Source organism: Centropristis striata, chromosome 1 (genome assembly GCF_030273125.1).
Source record: "Centropristis striata isolate RG_2023a ecotype Rhode Island chromosome 1, C.striata_1.0, whole genome shotgun sequence".
Taxonomy (NCBI): Eukaryota; Metazoa; Chordata; class Actinopteri; order Perciformes; family Serranidae; genus Centropristis; species Centropristis striata.
Genome location: NC_081517.1, coordinates 14,848,592 through 14,866,962, shown reverse-complemented (window position 1 = coordinate 14,866,962; position 18,371 = coordinate 14,848,592). Strand labels below are relative to the sequence as shown.

At 39.1% G+C, this 18,371-nt stretch overlaps 3 protein-coding genes across 3 annotated transcripts in view; 1 reads left to right on the top strand and 2 right to left on the bottom strand.

The window, feature by feature from the left end:
• Positions 1–7,590, top strand: part of LOC131971008 (complement C3-like) — a 34,238-nt gene extending 26,648 nt beyond the window's left edge. Inside the window, exons 29-43 of the mRNA XM_059332276.1 lie at positions 254–361; positions 588–744; positions 860–1,023; positions 1,197–1,352; positions 2,055–2,114; positions 2,390–2,480; positions 2,713–2,764; positions 2,873–2,960; positions 3,435–3,524; positions 3,858–3,963; positions 4,212–4,301; positions 4,409–4,492; positions 5,086–5,166; positions 5,584–5,731; positions 7,043–7,590. Coding sequence (XP_059188259.1) covers positions 254–361; positions 588–744; positions 860–1,023; positions 1,197–1,352; positions 2,055–2,114; positions 2,390–2,480; positions 2,713–2,764; positions 2,873–2,960; positions 3,435–3,524; positions 3,858–3,963; positions 4,212–4,301; positions 4,409–4,492; positions 5,086–5,166; positions 5,584–5,731; positions 7,043–7,187 — 1,620 coding nt within the window. The 3' untranslated portion in view covers positions 7,188–7,590. The remainder of the gene's footprint in view (positions 1–253; positions 362–587; positions 745–859; positions 1,024–1,196; positions 1,353–2,054; positions 2,115–2,389; positions 2,481–2,712; positions 2,765–2,872; positions 2,961–3,434; positions 3,525–3,857; positions 3,964–4,211; positions 4,302–4,408; positions 4,493–5,085; positions 5,167–5,583; positions 5,732–7,042) is intronic.
• An 838-nt stretch (positions 7,591–8,428) lies between these two features.
• On the bottom strand, positions 8,429–12,528 carry LOC131973059 (B-cell receptor CD22-like). The gene is made up of 5 exons (XM_059334907.1): positions 12,225–12,528; positions 11,860–12,114; positions 11,476–11,736; positions 10,992–11,252; positions 8,429–8,544 (listed from the first exon to the last, which is right to left on the bottom strand). Exons 1-5 carry the CDS (start codon positions 12,322–12,324, stop codon positions 8,429–8,431), a joined length of 993 nt encoding a protein of 330 aa, XP_059190890.1. The 5' UTR covers positions 12,325–12,528.
• Positions 12,529–13,425: 897 nt separating this feature from the next.
• On the bottom strand, positions 13,426–17,874 carry LOC131973016 (uncharacterized). The gene is made up of 6 exons (XM_059334855.1): positions 17,666–17,874; positions 16,614–16,970; positions 15,496–15,723; positions 14,851–15,189; positions 14,482–14,703; positions 13,426–13,945 (listed from the first exon to the last, which is right to left on the bottom strand). The coding sequence occupies exons 1-6, from the start codon at positions 17,733–17,735 to the stop codon at positions 13,545–13,547; spliced, it is 1,617 nt and encodes a 538-aa protein (XP_059190838.1). The 5' UTR covers positions 17,736–17,874; the 3' UTR covers positions 13,426–13,544.
• Positions 17,875–18,371: the final 497 nt, after the last annotated feature.

The following is an 18,371-nucleotide window of genomic DNA, read 5'->3' as shown; positions in this document are numbered from 1 at the left end:
GAGACGCACCCAGCCACCCTGCTGATAACTGATGAAAGCTTTTCCACGTGGCTTTTCACCTTTTTTCTTTCAATTCACTTAAATGAATGAATATGCACTTTTTTGTGCAAACCTAACCCTTGTCCATCTCTTCAGAACAGCTTTCTGCCACAAAAAAACTTTTAACCATCCTGATCACCTACTACTATAACATCCATTCTTTCAATTGAATTTTAAAAATTTTCAACATTTCCTTTCCTACATGTGTCTCCAGGGCGGTCTCCGTGGAGATGACCCCGGGCTAACCCTAACAGCCTTCGTCCTCATAGCACTCGCAGAGGCCAAGCAGGCTGGGATCCGCTGCACTGGTCCAAATGTAGAGGTAAGTGTAAACAGGTGTTTGTTACCTGCAGAGGACTTTTTTACCTCATTCTATCGTTCTCTATCGTCTCAAGACTATCTCTCCCCGTACATATGAAATATGTAACGGAGTGAAGAGAAAGTCCCTTCACTTAGAGAACCAAGTTAACAACGTAACCGTACGTCATCATGTTCAGCGATACTATCAGTAGTTTTAGTTCAAACTAATGCATATCTGTCTGCTGTAGCATGTTATCAGTACGGCAACTGACCAACTGAGGACAGCACTGGTGATGCAGGGGAGGAGACCGTACACTGTGGCCATTGCCTCCTATGCACTGGCTCTGCTGTGGAATGGTCAAGGCGAAAACCCGACACAAGCTTTACTCAGAGCTGCAGCTCCAGGTATTCTGTATACTCAGCCATGTTTTAATTGTGCCGTACAGAAAATGTTGCCGGCAAAGACAGCAAATAATGCTGCAAGCCATACACTTTATTTATGTTTTGCCCTGTCCTGTAGGCGGCAGCCACTGGCCCGACACGAAGAACACTTTGTTCACCTTGGAGGCAACCGGCTACGCCCTGCTGGCTCTGGTCAAGTTAGGGCGCATGGAGGAAGCAGCAGCGCCATTCAAATGGCTGAACAGCCAGCGGAGGAGAGGAGGCGGATTTGGCTCCACTCAGGTACCAGCTGTAGACTTTATATGAACAATAGTAGTAGTAGAAGTATTCTCTGACACATCACCCATAGCTTTGCTAGCTAATGTTACTTGCAAGTGTTTCATTAGAATTAAATGACATCAGGTGGATTAAAACTTGAGTACATTAACTCGTTCCCCTTCTCTGTCTCCTCCCAGTCAACCATGGTGGTTCTCCATGCGCTGTCGGAGTACCTGATTAACAAACCTCCTCCTGATAACCTGGATCTGAATGTGAACGTTATGATTTCAGGACGCAAGCTAATCCGCTACAATTTCAACCCTAAGACCTCCTACGCTGCTCGCTCCAACAATGTGAGAGACAAGAAACTGAATTTAAAATATGAATGAGTTCATCAGTGGGAGGAAGTGAGAGTGGGTCATAATGTTTCTCTTTTAATGTCCAGAAACTCAGCACAACTCACAGTTGAGTTGAACATCAAACTGTGAGTTTGGAGGGCGTTTTGGAGAAACACTGGTTCAACCCTGCCACCGGATTTTTTTCCTTTTTATTCTTTTAGAGGCTGTAGCAAACTTTAAGGGGCTACAAAGACTATATTAATATCTCATCAAACTAAAAGATCTAAGAAATCCATTGGTACTGACCTTGTCTTGGTTCTAATATTTTGGAGGGATTTTTGACCACTTTTATCAATTTTTGACTCATAAAAAAAGAGCAAAATTTCTGACGAAGACGTATGCAACAAATGGTATCAGGTCAAAAACGTATTTGACATTAGTGAGCATGGAAATGGACTTCATATATTCATCATAATGTTCAAAGCCCTCATACACTTAAATCATTTTAATTAATTGATTTCTTTGACAGATTTATGCAACAACTTGACACAGTGCTGAGCAGCGTCTCATTAATTCATCTCCAGGTTCAACACTTATTTGCTATACTGTTGACCTGCTATCTCCCCCTTAAAATCCTAGGCCCCCCACCCTGAGGAGTGTTTTTTTATATATATTTTCACCAAAAATGTCTTCTTCTCTGGTGCTTTTGTTTCGTAGTTGCCTGCTGGTCATGAATTGACGGTTCAGGCTGAAGGGAATGGACAAGGAATACTGGAGGTATGATCACATTTTTAATATAGTAACATTTTTCTTTTTTTATAGACATAAATAACCTTTATACATACAGGTATGCATAAATGTAATCAATAGTCTGATTATATGAAAGAAAACTAGTGTCATTCAGTTTCATAACATGATGAAACTTCATTCAAGCAGGATTTTGTATGTGGAGTTTTTTTTAGTGCAGTTTGTACAGGTTTTGTTTTTTTGGGTCTAGTGTGTGTCTCTCTTGTGTTTCGCATGGTGTGTCCCTTCCTGTTCCTGGACTCAAGGTTGTGACGTATTACAACCAAGTGCACGAGGTGGATGAGAAAATGCCCTGCAAGCACTTTGATCTCAGCGTCACTATAGACGAATCCAGCGGTAATTCAAGTTCTCACACTCTCATATATGCATCATTTCTTGTTTTCTGTCTTTCTTCTTAAGTGCCACAAGAGGGAAAAAATGCATTAACTATCCTTCTGTAGACCTTTAACATCTGCCCTGATATAAGCTCATGAAACAAAATAATATACTAAATGAATGTAGCTTAACCAACCTCACCATGCCACCAAACATTAGCACATCATAATGCTTTGTTTCTGTCCCATAACAGAAAAACTTCCAGCAGATGTAGTTAAATCCTACCAATTCACTGTTAAAGTGAGGTGAGTTATTGTTGTTGTCTTTAAGCTTTTTTTTTCCTTTACGCTTTTTTATAACTGAAGAAGGGGAATGAAAGACTGAAGTATCGATTGTCTCTGTGTATCCAACAGGGCTTTAGGACCCAGAGATGTCAGGATGGTCATTCTGGATATAAGTCTGCCGACGGGCTTCACCCCAGAAAACTCAGACTTGGAGATGGTAATCAGCCTCTACTCCTAAATCTAGTTTAAAATTTTTTGCTTATTTTACATTCTGAAGAAATTATTTTAACACTTAAGCCAACAGGAAAATGCTTGATAGTTTTACTGACAATGTTTTTTATCTTATTTTGAAAATAAAACAACTGATATAACTGATAAGAATAAGAAGAAAAAGTTCCCCTTTTCACAACAGAGAGGAGTAAAGTAGTTGAATGCACACAAAACCCACAAAATGATAATAAAGATTCTATGAACAATTTGTTTTACCTACATAAAACATAAATCCAAGCCCTGCTGATGAGGAGTGTCCTCTGGTGACCAAGTGAAAAAAGATGCATTCAACCTCATCCCAGTTAATCCCTCTACATTAATATAAAGTTTACTATGTGGTGATAATGATGTCTGATTGTTAAAATGAGACTGGTGACATGTTGAGGCCAGTGCTGCTAACTGATTCCTTCTGTCTGTCCAGTTGTCTAACTCAGTGGACAGCTACATCAACAACTTCCAGATTGTTGATAACCTGAGTGAGAGAGGCTCTCTGATCATCCACCTGTTCAAGGTAAAACATTGTTGACTTCTTTGCAACCAGAGTGAGTTTGATCTGCATTAATTCAGTTTACTTCCATGAAATAATCGCCTCTTTAAGTCAGTTTGTGCATCTGTTAATGTTTTTATTTCTGTGCATTTCGAAGAAGTTGGTATAATGAATTATCTTGACAACTTTACTTGGTTAATCCTGGACCAATAGCCCTAGACTTGAAGAGATTCTGGGTTTTACACAGCACTGTTACATAGATAACCTTGTAAACCAGCTCAGGCTCGCTAAATTGTCTATAGCTTTGCTTTTTTCTTCTCTGTTGCACTATATTATCCTCCCTTGTTCTGCTCTCAGGTGTCTCACAGAGAGCCTGAGATCTTGATGTTCAGGCTTCAGCAAAACTTTAAAGTCGGCCTCCTCCAGCCTTCCTCGGTCACTGTCTATGAGTATTACAACCCAGGTAGGAGAACACGTGTGACCATCACATTATAGCATCATACAAGAAATAGATCACGACCAAAACATCTTAAACATCAGTGAAAAGCCCAATCTGAGACAAAAAGGGCAGCCATTTGATCCTTATAATACTCATCGATAATGTTGAATATGTCCAGTTTTAGTTTACGGTAATTATAATATTAACAAAAAATAATATTCCAAATTTCAGTATGATGTTGACAGGTGTTGTATCCTTGCTATCTGTCACAGATCACCGCTGCAGCCGCACATACACTCCCAAGGAGGACAAAGAAGCGCTCACTCACATCTGCAGGGAAAACGTCTGCCGCTGCACGCAGGGTAAAGTGTGCCTGCATCTGCAACGATGCATTACAGGACATGTTTGTACTTATGCTGTCTGTTATTTTCAGTTTATGTTGATTGTTTAATTTGCTCATAATCTCCAGGTGACTGCTGCATCTCCAAAAGTGACAGTGAAAACTTCCCCAGCACAGAAAGAGAGACGTTTGCCTGCAAGGGTTTACACCACGGTACCACACACTGTCACACACATACATGCACACAGCTGAGTTTAAAGTTAAAGTCTCAAGTCTTCATTGGACAATTGCCAGTCAAATGTTTTTACAAAGCCATCCAAAAATATATATTTAAATATTTTAACGAGAAAACTGCAGCATTAAACATTTCATATAAATGGGAGAATAACATTGGATTCATTATTAGCAATTCTTGTTCCAATATGCAGAGAAAGATATCAATAGAAGTCTTCAATTATTTAAAAAATTTAGCAGATAAGGATGAATCTAGCACATATAAAGAAATCTGTACAGGGAAATGTAAAGGGGAAGGGGGTAAACTGTCAAGCTACCCATTTATGGAGATACATTTATTGGCTAGTAATAGAATAAATTCTTAGATTATTTATTGGAGCATTTATTATTAGGGCTATAAGAACATTGATGTGCCCAATTTGCCTATTGGGATGCATTTTGGTGGTAGAAGAAATGTGAGGGCCATGCCATACACATTCATAATTATCCTCTGTGGACCAATTCATGACATCACTACCACAGATCTAAATATTTACAGGACAAAAAAATGATATATTTTTCTTGTGCTTCAGTTTTCAAGGTGAAGGTGCTGAGTGTTGTGGAGAGTTACTACGACAAATATGAGATGGAGATAACACAACTTATCAAGCTGGGTGAGTCAGTGAAATGTCTGTCTGTCTTTTATGGTCGTCAGTGTCAGAATGACTCATAGTCACAATAATCTGAATCTCTCCCTCCTACACTATAACTGGCAATGTGCAATAATTTGTGCAATAAATTGTCCTTCAATGTGCAATATATTTATGAACACTGCATAGAATCATATCTGCTTCTGGCAAATTGAATTGAAGGCTGTGCACCTTACCTCCCTTTCTTGCCTATGTTTACATTTACCGTATATATTTTTCTTTACATGTACTTGCATGAGTATGTTTATGTTTATGTTGTATATTTTTATATTATATATATGTTTTATTTATTGTCGCACTGCTTTTTGGAGTCAACTCTCAAATCTCATTGTACATGTGTAAAGTGACAATAAAGGCATTCTATTCTATTCTACCATCCAGGCCAGGAGGCAGGGGTGGGAGTGGGCCAGAAGAGGGTTTTCATGTCTCACGGAAGCTGCAGAGATGGAATCAACCTCAAGCAGGGCTCCCAGTACCTCATCATCGGCCCCAAAGAGGACCAGTGGAACCTTGACACGGAAACCAACAAGTAAGAAGAGCACAAAAAATACAAGTTGGTAGAGTTTACTTGCAGACAGCTGGGGGACCTGACTACATAGAGAGAAAAAAAAGTATCTTCTTCGTCGGCATGCATGTGAATGTGTGCTTAATAAAAAAAAAGTGGGATGCTTGCCGTAAACTGTCGGCTGTTTATGGGAAGAAGACACTGTACCAGTACGTCCTTTGTTTTTTTTGCTGCATCACAAACTGGGGTTTTAGAAATTGCCCTCCTAAATAAGTACAAACTATGATTTAAAAAGGCTACTTTATTTTTATTTTCCATGTCAAAAGAAAGGTTCCTGCTCATAATCAATCAAGTGTTGAATTTTATTATCATATGCACAAGAATTACAAAGAAGCCATGGCTGGCAAGGAAAATCAGATCACTGACTAATTAAATTAAAAGAAAGAAAGATCACGCAAGTTGATAAAAAAATACATTAAACTGCACAGAAGTTAAATTCTAGGTATAAAATACAACAAACAACTATTCTATGGTTCTGTGGTTACCCACAAGTCTCCCCTTTACAGACAAATATCCATTATAACAAGCTTTGGTCTCAAGATGAAAAAAAGTGATTCATTTTGGTTTATCCCAGAAAATTAGGTGATTAATTTGTTACATTGCCAGCCAGAAAAAGAACAATTTATGGTGGAAGGACAGGTGTAGCGTAAACTGTAATTGAAACAAGAAAGTAGTATATGCATACTGAAAAGTACAAATATATATTCAATGGTTCAAAGTTTGTTAAACAGTAAGCAAAAAGTATATAAATGTAACAAATAAAGTGACAGTATAATATATTACTGAGGAGCAAGGTTATAATAGTTTTGGATTTTTCATTATTTTTTATTTTGTTGTGATTTTTTGTTTTCAAATTCAGTTAGTTTTAGTTTTTTTTTGAGTTTGGTAGTTGTTATTTTTATGAAAATGCTTAGTTTTAGTTTAGTTTTCATTTGTTTTATTGTTTTTGGAATGGGGTATTTGTTTGGTGCGAGATTCAAAAAGTTCACAATAAATGTTGCCTTTATTTCCTTTGCCTTATCCATCTCAGCCCCAATAAGGTTATTAACTCTGGCTGTGCCGAACTTTTTGAAGGCAATTTTCACATTAACTTTAGTTAGTTGTGTAACAACACAATACAATTTCAGTAAGTTATTGGGTTTTTTTTTTTATAAACTCTAGTTTTCATTCAGATAAATGTTAATTACACCCACCAGTGAAGCATGCATCATAGCCATACAGAGGCACTTGCAAAATGCAACCTAAACACTCCTCTCTTTCCTCCCTGTCTGCCAGAATCATCTACATGTTAGGAAAGGACACCTGGTTGGAACGCTGGCCTACGTCTGCAGAGTGCTCCAGCAATCCCGCCATGCGAGCTAAATGTAAGAGCCTCGACGACGCTGCAAAAGAACTGTCTGTCACCGGCTGCAGGCTGTAGAGGTGCACACTGTTCTCCTGTGCAGGCAAGCAACTATGCATGCAAAGATTCACTAATTATTTTAGGTTTAAAGCCTGTGCAATATGAAAACAACTTACTTGTGTTTTCACTGTGGGAAAAAAGAACTGAAAGTGGAGCCAGTAATACCCATAAGGTTTTTTCTCCACTTAGACGATTTCATGAGAAAGAGGAAGAACTGCAGGCAGCACAAAGTAATAAAAATATACCAAATTGCACACAATGCCTACTGTAACATGAGCTTACATAAATGTATTATTGATATTGTGGCAGAAGACCCCATCTTTATCATCCTGTTCTGGTTAAGTTTGTACATTTGAATCTGTGTTAAAAGTGTGTGGTTGTCTCAATGCTGCATTCTAATAAACAATATATTAAAATCCTGCTCAAATGAACAATCTATTTAATATAAATACCAGGCTGGAGATTCTCTGTGTGTTCAGCTGGTTTTGTTGATCGTGCTGTACAATGCAGCTGGATCCTCCCCGGCAGACTTCTGACTTCTGATTTTCAAAGTAAAATAAAGAATAATGCAGAGAAGATATTAAGCGATACAAACGGTGCTTATAAAACATGTTAAATCACACCAGGAAAATGCAGCAGTGATGAAATATGTATTATATTTTTACTCTTAAAATCAGCATAATGTTCCTGTGAGAAGAGCTGCTCACCTCGGGGCACGCTTGAATTTCACCGCAGTGTACACAACACTCTCCTCCTTCATGTGTGTGTGGAGCTGAGCTGGTCTGATGTTGGAGTAGAGAGGATCCGCATTTATCTTGGAGAACCGGACACTGGCATAGTGAGGGTCGTCCTGCAGGTCAGCTGGCTGTCTCTGAGTCGGTAGACAGACGAGATTAGTTACCTTAGGAGCTTTAAATATGATGTTTATAGGTTATTGTTGCACTGGAATAGTTAGAGTCTCCAAGAGTCTCCCTAAAATAATCTTAGGTTGTATCACTTCTTGCCTGTGATCGGTCCATTCTGCAGCTTCCTGGCAGATCTTCTGAGATATGTAATCCTGAGATATGTTCCTGTTAATAATAATAATAATAATAATAATAACACATTTTATTTGGAAGGCGCCTTTCTTGGCACTCAAGGACACTGTACAAAAAAGATTAAGAACAATACAATAGATTGGACAGGGCAATTGTCATCAGAGGGAATAGGCAGTTTTAAACAGATGTGTTTTGAGTTGTGATTTGAAATGGGGGAGTGAGTCAGTGTTTCTGTTTTGGGGTGGTAATGAATTCCAGAGGCGGGGAGCAGAGCGGCTGAATGCTCTGCTCCCGTGAGACGGGCAGAGGGGACAGACAGGTGTATGGAGGAAGAGGATCTGAGGGAGCGGGAGGGAGTGGGAACATGGAGGAGATCTGACAGATATGGGGGGGCGAGGTTGTGAATAGTCTTGAAAGTTACCAGGAGGACTTTGTATTGAATACAGAGCTGAAGCGGGAGCCAGTGGAGCTGTTGGAGGACAGGGGTGATGTGGTGTATGGAGGCGGTTCTTGTGATGATGCGGGCAGCTGAATTCTGGACCAGTTGAATTTTATGGAGTGATTTGTGAGGGAGGCCAAAGAGGAGAGAGTTGCAGTAATCCAGACGGGAAGTGACGAGGCTGTGGACGAGGATGGCGGCAGCGTGGGGGGTAAGGGAGGGGCGGAGGCGCTTGATGTTTCGTAGGTGGAAGTAGGCAGACTGGGTAATGTTGTTGATATGGGATTGAAAGGATAGAGTACTGTCAAGGATGACACCCAGACTCTTAACCTGGGGGGACGGTGAAACGGAGGAGTTAATATGCTGACTATGACTGGCTAAAAGCTGTGTCACTTTCAATGTTTTTATTGTGGGACAGATTTATTCCCTTTGCTTTGTAAAGAACGATTGAGTGTTGCTCATGCTCAAGGAGAAAGCTGCTGCCACATATACTTCCAGTTCATTTCACTCAGTTAGAAACCCTACAAAGCAAAAAAACTCTATTTGACTGCAGCCTAGGTCTTGCAGTTGTGGAGTAGATGGCTTCAGCTCAATGTGTTTCTGTCTGAGCCCAACCTGCATCCATTGTAGGCGGGCAAAAGAGCATTTTAAGTGGATTCCATGTGACCCAGCAGTCTGAACTGAACTGTGGAAACAGAATTGATTTTATTTTTGCATTGCTATTGTTCAACTCTTTTTCCTCACCTGTTTCCTGTAGACCAATCTCTCTCCAGGCTCAGGTGATTGTTTAGCAGCCCTCTTCTTTCTGGGTAGAAAGGTTAGAAATGAATGAATAAATGATTTAACACTTTAAAACTGATTGGTGAAATGACTTCATTTTCAATAGTTTAATGAAAGTTCATTTTGGTTTCTAGAAGAAGCCTGGGTACTTTTTTTTTTTTGCAGTTTTGGTAAATATCCTGGAAATAATAAAAGTGTACTTTCCAAATAAACTGCGACCATCTGGCAGCAAGTAGTCACACAGGTTTTAAACTCATTTTCAGGTTTCATGAAAGATATTTGCAAAAGGGAACTGAGACAAATTTACATGTGACAAATGTTTGTTTCACTCACAGATTACAAACTTCCTACTTCAACTTTGACCTGCTGTACCTATCACAGTTGTGTGTGCACACAATGAAGGATTTCAGTGTCATTTAGTGTAAGCTGTCTTTAAATTCACCTACAACAAGTGGGTGAGAAAATCTGTAAACTATTAACTTTTCTTCTTTGGACACTCAATGTCCTCAGTGCTACAGAATCTATCTAAAGCAAGAAGCGTGTGTGTGGATGTGTGTCTAGGGCATATCTCGCTGACCATTAGTCAGACCTAAGATTTCGTATGTGAATGGCACGATGGTGTGCATACTTGATTTTGAAGATTTTTTAATTCATTTTTCAAAATATCATTATTTACGTAGGATGTGTTGCAGCATTCTACTGTTTCCCATCGAACGCCTTTTAGGGGAGCTCCGCTCCACCAACTAAGAGCGGCCATGCACCACCAAACACAGAATCGAGAAAGAGCTCTCAATCTGTCAATCTTTTCCATGTCCGGGCAGGTGAGGTTTCCCGTGTTGAGTCAAATTAAGCCTCGGGCTCCAATTCACTCTGGATTTCCACGCCTGACTCATCTCATCTGTAAGTCTATTTAGCCTACTTATCTTTCGGAGTTTTAAAGTGCACTACAACGTTTGATTTTCAATAATATTTGAGTAGTTTCCAGCGAATATCTATGTTCAATATGTATGTGCTGGATGGTGTGGTACCTTATGAAAAGTAAGTGTTTTATGGAGTTGCAGACGTTGTAGTGTGGCATGTAATGTACGAATACATACTTCCTACGGGCACTGCAATGCACTGCACTGTAATACACTGCTATATGGCTTAAATTTACAAATATACATTGAGAGCAAACTGCTTACCTTGTCAGTATAAGGACAGAGAGGAGTACAATAACCAAGACAAAAGCAGTGGTTGTTCCAGCTCTTGATTTCCATCCTCCTGGATACATAAAACAGCAACACACAAACTTAATCAGGCTGTTAGAGAATGTGAGAATGAGAACTAATTATCAGCAAAGTTATAAGTCTTTTATTCAGTATTATTAATTGGAATATGAGTGTCTTCTATATATGTTGACTGACTTTATCATATGTTTAATGCTCGGTTTTCCTTGTCAACACTAAAACAGATACCTGCTTCTAAAACTTCTCTCCTCTTGAGACAAACTGTAGAAAGTGTAGATGTGGTCGGAGTTTCCTTCTGCATGTTGTTATCTCTGCAGCAGAGTGTGTGGAAACTTACTCGCCACGGCAATCAGATGTAAAGTGGAGTTATGGCGTCCTCTGCTGTTCTGGGCTTCACAGTAATAATTCCCACTGTGCTCAGCTCTGAAGTCAGTGATGGTGAAGATCTGTCCTGATGCTTTTGCTGAGTCTTCATTCTCCTTGTACCAGGTAATGTTAGCTGCTGGGTTAGCATCACTGCTGCAGGTCAGATTCACTGAACTGCCCTCCACTATCTCAGCAGAGGGACTCACTGACACAGAGGGAAGCTTTGGAGCATCTGGAGGAGAACAAGCAGAGACAATTAATTGATATTAGTGGGCATTTGTGCGCCTGAACTGTGTCTCTCTGTGTCCATTGTGGAGTAAATGACATGGACTCTTACAAATGTTTTGTCACATGACCAATTTTAACTTTGCATTCCGAGAAACAGCACACATCACTTTATTCCCACTTGTAAATATAGTGTTGGCTTTAGAGAATTGCAAATGTTCAACTCTTACACTGGACATCTATACAGACAGACTCAGAGCTTGACGCTCCATGTTGATTCTCAGACTTGCAGTAGTAGATCCCTCTGTCCTCAGAGCTGATGGAGGTGAAATGGTAACTTCCTCCATGTCTCTGAGGCAGTGTTTGGTTCTCCTTGTACCAGGTAATGTTAGCTGCTGGGTTAGCATCACTGCTGCAGGTCAGAGTCACTGAACTGCCCTCCACTATCTCAGCAGAGGGACTCACTGACACAGAGGGAAGTCTTGGAGCATCTGGAGGTGGAGATGATTTAACATAAATCAACTAAGGCCACACAAATGTCTATAATACTGGAGTGGGTACATATAAGGGGCCAATGGGGAAACTTTATCCCCCTGGGCCTGTATTTCACTCACATTTCACATTGATGAAGATGTGTTCAGACGTCCTCCTCCCCAGCTCGTTCTCAGCTGCACAGGAATAGTCTCCAGAGTCAGAGGCCTGGATGGAGCTGAAGACAAGCTGTGGTTCTTCATTGAACAGTGTTTGGTTCTTCTTGTACCAGGTGTAGTTAGCTGATATGTTAGCATCACTTCTGCAGGTCAGAGTCACTGAACTGCCCTCCAAGATTTCACCAGGACTCACCGACACAGAAGGAACATTCAGAGCATCTGGAGTATAAAACATTAATGTTTATAAGGTACAGAAGAAAATTTTAGACTCACAGTGAGGAATGCAGGTGGAGCCACATCATGATGTTGGAAAACTTTTCTGAACTCACACACTGAGGGCGAGCTGTGATTCTCGTGTCCTTTCAAAGCACAAGAGATGTCGTCTCCAGGATTAAACCAGCCTCGATATGAAGAACTTTCCTCCTGCATGATTTTCTCTCCATTCTTGTACCAGACGTAGGAAAGACGAGCAGCTGGAGGGCAGCTGCTGCCACACGTCAGCTCCGCCTCGGTGTAAGACTGATGGACTCGCTTTCTGGTCACTATCACCTGGAGAGCTGAAAAAAGAACAAGAACCAACAATGTATGAGGTTAACAGCAAAAAACACACATGCATCTTTGAAGGAAGTTGTGTTTCAGCCAGCTGCTAAACAAGCACAACTGCAGAAACTAGAAGATGATAACTTTCAAATGAAGCCTTGTACATGCATTTTGGCCGTACAGTTCGTCTTTTAATAAACTTTGGTAAAAAAAAATTAAGTTTTGGTCTGATCCTAGCCCTTCCTCTACCCTTAAAAACCTCCCCCAGGTTTAAATAAGTTCATGTTTAAAACTGATAAATAAATGTATGTTAACAAAGCATCCATACTTCTTTGGAATCTGGATTTTAGTTCAAATGAATTGATTATAATGATGTATAAATGAATGCAGAAAATCTTATGATCTCATAAGATAAAGTACTCTATCATGTAAAAGTACTTGGAACAGCAATCAGATGCTAATGCATGGCTTCGACTTGCAACGGTATTATACAGGATCTGTACTTCTTCCACCTCTGAACAACTGAAGTAGTTTTTTTAATCATTAATAAATACTTACAGTCAATATCATTAACCCTTTTTAAGTCCATCTATTTATTGAAAATGCACATGTTTTATTTACAGTAATAGCTTTATTTATATATGATATGTAATAAAGCTGAGAAAGTGCAATCATAGGAGCTTTCACAGTGTGCCATTTATGTTTCTAGACCCTTTTTAAAATGTGAATTTTCTTGCTACAATGAAAACTATTATTATTTTTAATTTGCATGCAAATAGACTGTAGTTTTATTATTTATTATTATTTCAGCTGTTTTTGTGTGTATAAATGTTTCATTTATATATTTCAATTATAATACATTTCCAAAGACACCTGTGTCTTTTGTTTGTATTTTTGTTTCCTGGCAGCTTTATACTTTCTTCATTAAAATAAAATGAAAAATCTGACTGATAGTCAAGTTTGTGTGCAGAAAAAGGAGCCATGCATGTGATGTATGGACAGACTGAAAGATGCTAAACAGAGACAGACATGAATACATAGGAAGTTGACAAATTTGAACCAAAATCTCCTGGACTTCAGAGGTTTAAGAGGTGCCTTATTAGAGACTGTTATAACATGCTTTTATTCAGCTGTGTTGCTGTGAATATCTGCTTGTGCTCATCAGTACCTGTGACAGTCAGAGTGGTACCAGGTAAACTGCTCCTCCACTCAAAGCTCGGTGTTTTGAATTTGAAGTGATACTCGGCTGCGGCGCTGTCTCTCAGGTCAGAGATTCTCAGAGTGGAGCGTCCTCTCTCTGTTTCAAGGACCTGAACACGACCTGCATACTGGTGGTCTTTCAACAGGTCCTCGGGTTCAGAAGGACTGCGTTCATGACTGAACCAGAATTCAGATTCTACGTGATCTTCGTAACTGCTGTACGTGCAGGAAATGTCCACTGAAGAGCCTTTGGAGGCACAGATGGATCTGTCCGTGTAAATCACTCTGTTGCAGGTTTGACCATGAATACCTGAAAAACAAAATATTTAAAAACATTTTATTGCATCTTTTTAAGACCAAGAATGACTAGAAAGCATAAAAGCTAAACATGCACTGTATAATCTTTCCCAACTCTCACATCCACACTTCTAAAAGGAAGCTGGACTGCCCGAATCTTATTATTATATAACCTGATTAATATCTGAGCATGGCTTGCTCTGTGGAGTTATAATAATAAGTTGCTTTCTCAACTCATGAGGTTCTTGCATCTAAAGCTGAGAGTCAAAAGAGGCTGGATGACAAATTACACAAGAAAAGAATATGAGAACAGGTCTTTAGTTACCAGATCCATCCAAGGCTTCTGTGATCCAAAGGATTTAAGAAGTAACACAAATCATGTTTTATTACATTTTGAAATGTAAAATCGTTAGTTTTCAATCCAGCCAGGAAAAAAGGCAACAATGTAACATTTCTAAAATTCTCTTGAGGCATTTCCAGTATGATTTTCCCTCAAACTCTCTTAAAAAAGCAGAATTTTGAGATGAGAAATATCAATGGGACACTCACACACAGAAGGAGAGGGGAAATCCTTGTATCCCTTAACAGCACAGGCATAGCTGTCTTTAGGATGAAAGACACCTGAATAGGAAGATTTTTCTCCCCAAGTTTTCTGACCATTCTTATACCAGATGTAGGAAGAACTATCAGGTAGACGACAACTGCTGTGGCACTTCAGCTCTGCCCACGGATAAAACCATGATAGTTTCACCTGCATCTGCAGATCTGGATCTTTAAAAGAGATACGTGACAGATACAGTTAATATGATGTTTATAAGTAATAATAATATAACATAATTCTCCATTACATTAGCTACATGCCATATTCACTACTGTACTGTGTTGGTTTATATAACACCAGTTTGTGTTCATCAGTACCTGTAACAGTCAGAGTGGTACCAGGTAAACTGCTCCTCCATTCAAAGGTTCCTGTTTTGAATCTGAAGTGATACTCGGCCGAGTCGCTCTCTCTCAGGTCAGAGATTCTCAAAGTGGAGCGTCCTATGTTTGTTTCAAGGATCTTAATGCGACCTGCATACTTAGAGTCTTTTCTAAGGTCCTCAGGCTGTGAGGGATACTGTCTAGGACTGAACCAGAACTTAGATGTGGGACGATCATAACTGTTGTACGTGCAAGAAATGTCCACTGATGAGCCTTTGAAGCTACAGATTCTTCTGTCAGTGTAAATCACTCTGTGGCAGTAATGACCATCAACACCTGGAAAACAAAACATTTCACAAATCATTTCAAAACATTTTATTGCATCAATTTAATACCAAGAATGACTAGAAAGCATTCAAGCTAAACATGAGAGAATGAGGCAGTATTGACCATCAACACCTTAAATATAAATCAATGTTTAAACTGAGCTGTTAGAGCAGAAGTGATCCTGTCGAGCTCAATGCCAAAAAAAAAGTTGGTGGTAATATAGAAAGGGGAAGTGGGGTTATCCATATTTAAACTGGCTAAAAGCAGTCATGTGACATGGTGCTCTGTGAGTGGCAGATGGTGGACGATGCTTACACACTGCAGGAGACGGGGAATCCTCATGTCCTTTAAGTGCACAGGAGAAACTGTCTGCTGAGGCAGAGACTGAAAACGAAGAAGTTTCTCCCTGAACTTTCTGCCCATTCTTGTACCAGATGTAAGAAGAACTATCAGGTAGACGACATCTGCTGCGACACCTCAGCTCTGCCTTGGCATAACTCTGGTGGACTATTGATTTAATCACCTCTATATGCAGATGTGGATCTGTGAAGAAGGAACATGAAAATAGCTTTTAGTCACAGTATCTATGCATGCAAGCAATGAATATATTAATGATTAATACTGGTAGTAGAAGAACATTCAAAAACAAAAGCTTGCACAGTAGAAAACAACAACTGAGGAATCTTAAATCCCATCAATTTACAGTGAGGAAACACCAGATAAAATTATATAAATATGTAAAATAACATTAAATAAATAAAATAAATAAATGGATACCCTAACCACAACCCCTACTTAAGTAAAAGTAGTTATATCACAGTTCAGAAGCACTCTGTTAAAAGTGATATCATGCATTCAAATTTGACTTAAAGTAACGACAAAGAACTTTGATGATTTTGGAAGCCACTGTGAACAAAACAGGTAGTGCTGGCTCTCAGGAAATGTGCAGTGAGCTCCAGAAATAGCAAATGTTCTTGCTGATGGTCTTTTTTGCTCTTTAAAGTCATACAAAGACATCAGTACCGAATTGAGACTGTTTTATAACAAGTTGCTGTAACTTTAAGTAAAAGTACAAAAGTATTTCCATCAAAATATACCTAAATGACTAAAGGAAAAGTACTCATTCCACAGAATTGACCCATTTAAGAATCATATATTTCTGGATTATGATGAGTAATGCGCAAGTGTGTTCATCACTGTAATGTTGCAGCCGATAAAAGTTTTTATTTTTTAAATCTGAATCTTCAAAGTAACGCAAAACACAAGGTATTAAATTAATGTAGTGGAGTTAAAAGCATAATATTTCATGCAAAGGAGAAGTATAAGGGAGATTAAATATTTAAATATTACTCTACATTACTGTATAAAATGTTACCCAGCGTTCATATTTAAGCAAGCAGTCAATAGAAAATATTCTGTTCAAAAACTGTTACCTGTGATGGACAAATTGACTCCAGGTGGACCTATAAATTTCCCATCTGGTTGGTTTGTTATGAACCCGAAAAAGTACTCAGCTGAGTCGCTCTCTCTCAGGTCTCTGATTGTCAGAGTGCAGTCGTTGTTGTTAGAACTGTACTGAACACGACCTGAATACTCTGAGTCTGTTTTCAGATCCACAGGTTCGTCATGATTTACTCTGGTAAACCATAATATTTTCTCCACTGTAGTATCACGATAATTTATTCTGGATGGGTATGTGTAGGTGCAGCTCATTTCCACAGTTGATCCTTTTAAGGCGCAGACCTGAGTAGGAGTGTAAGTCACTCTCCAGCCATTCTCACCCTGCACCGCTGGAACACAGAGCACACCAGGAACAACAATCAGATTCACAAACAAACAACAGATTTAGGTATCTTTTGGACATGCATGCAGTTTTGTGTGATGAATATTGTTCTTTTTTGCACTACTCGGTTTTTTTTTGGTTTTTTTACACCTTTGTTTGCTACTGGAAGTACTTTACAAATAAAGATTTGTGCATACAAAGAGCCTGTATAATATGATGCATTGTTATTGACCCAACATTATATTCAAGTGCACCTGAAACAATTTGTGAAGTCTTATAGTCAATTAATCAATTATTCAATCGCAAACTAAGATAATTAGCAACTATCTTGATAATTGTTTATTTTTCTTGCAAAACTTTACAAATGTGAAGATTTCATGAATGTGCACGGACACAAACTGCAAAAGTAGTGGAAGACAGACAGACAGAAACTGCAAAAGTGGTGACAGACAGACGGGCTGCAGACAGACAGACAGACAGACAGACAGACAGACAGAAACTGCAAAAGTGGTGACAGACAGACGGACAGACAGACAGACAGACAGATGAGGAAGATCTTGGGTCAATAATGTTGACAATAAATATGAAACAAAATACTCTTTGGCTGGATGGGAAACTCAACAGTGAATGGAAATGCTATTGACACAAAGCTGCTCTGAATAAGGCTGAATGCCCGACAATGTAATTGTAAATATAGATTACCTGACATAGAGAGGAGAAAGACTACAAATCCACCTGCTGCTGCAGTTAATCTCATAGCTGCTCCTCTCATCGTTGCTTCAGTGACAATACAACAAATAATATTAATGCACAGGATTCAGATGAGTCACATCAAATACTTTCAATATAAAAGGAAGTTTTCCTCTGTGGGCATGAGACAGCTGGAGACAGAAAGCAGGTGGTCGAAACACTCCAGACTTCCTTCCTCTTCACTCTTTCGGTGGACCAGATACCAGTCAACGGCTATGAATATTACTTTTTGTTTGTTGTTTTGCAGCATGATGGGACAGTGAAACAGCCTCGGCCCCTGACTTAAAAACAATAGATTGCTTAAATAATGTCTGCAAAAAATATGGAGACTTAACGGTTATTTGAGCTTGTTATCTTGGGATTTGCATTTCCTAAAAATCCTAGATGTTTATTTTTAATAATGCATGTTAAGAAGAAAGTGGACAAAGAAATGTTTTAAAAAATCTGTAAATTCTGTAAATCAGATGAACTGTAAGCATTTTAGCCATGTTTTTATTTTTTAAAAATCAATACAGAACAAATTAAAAAAAATATATCTACAAATGCAACGCAGAACCAAAGAGATGAGCCACAATAAAAGGAGAACAAAGAAACAAGATAGACAAATGAAAATAGACCAGACAGGATCCTGATCTGTCTGTCTGTCTGTCTGTCTGTC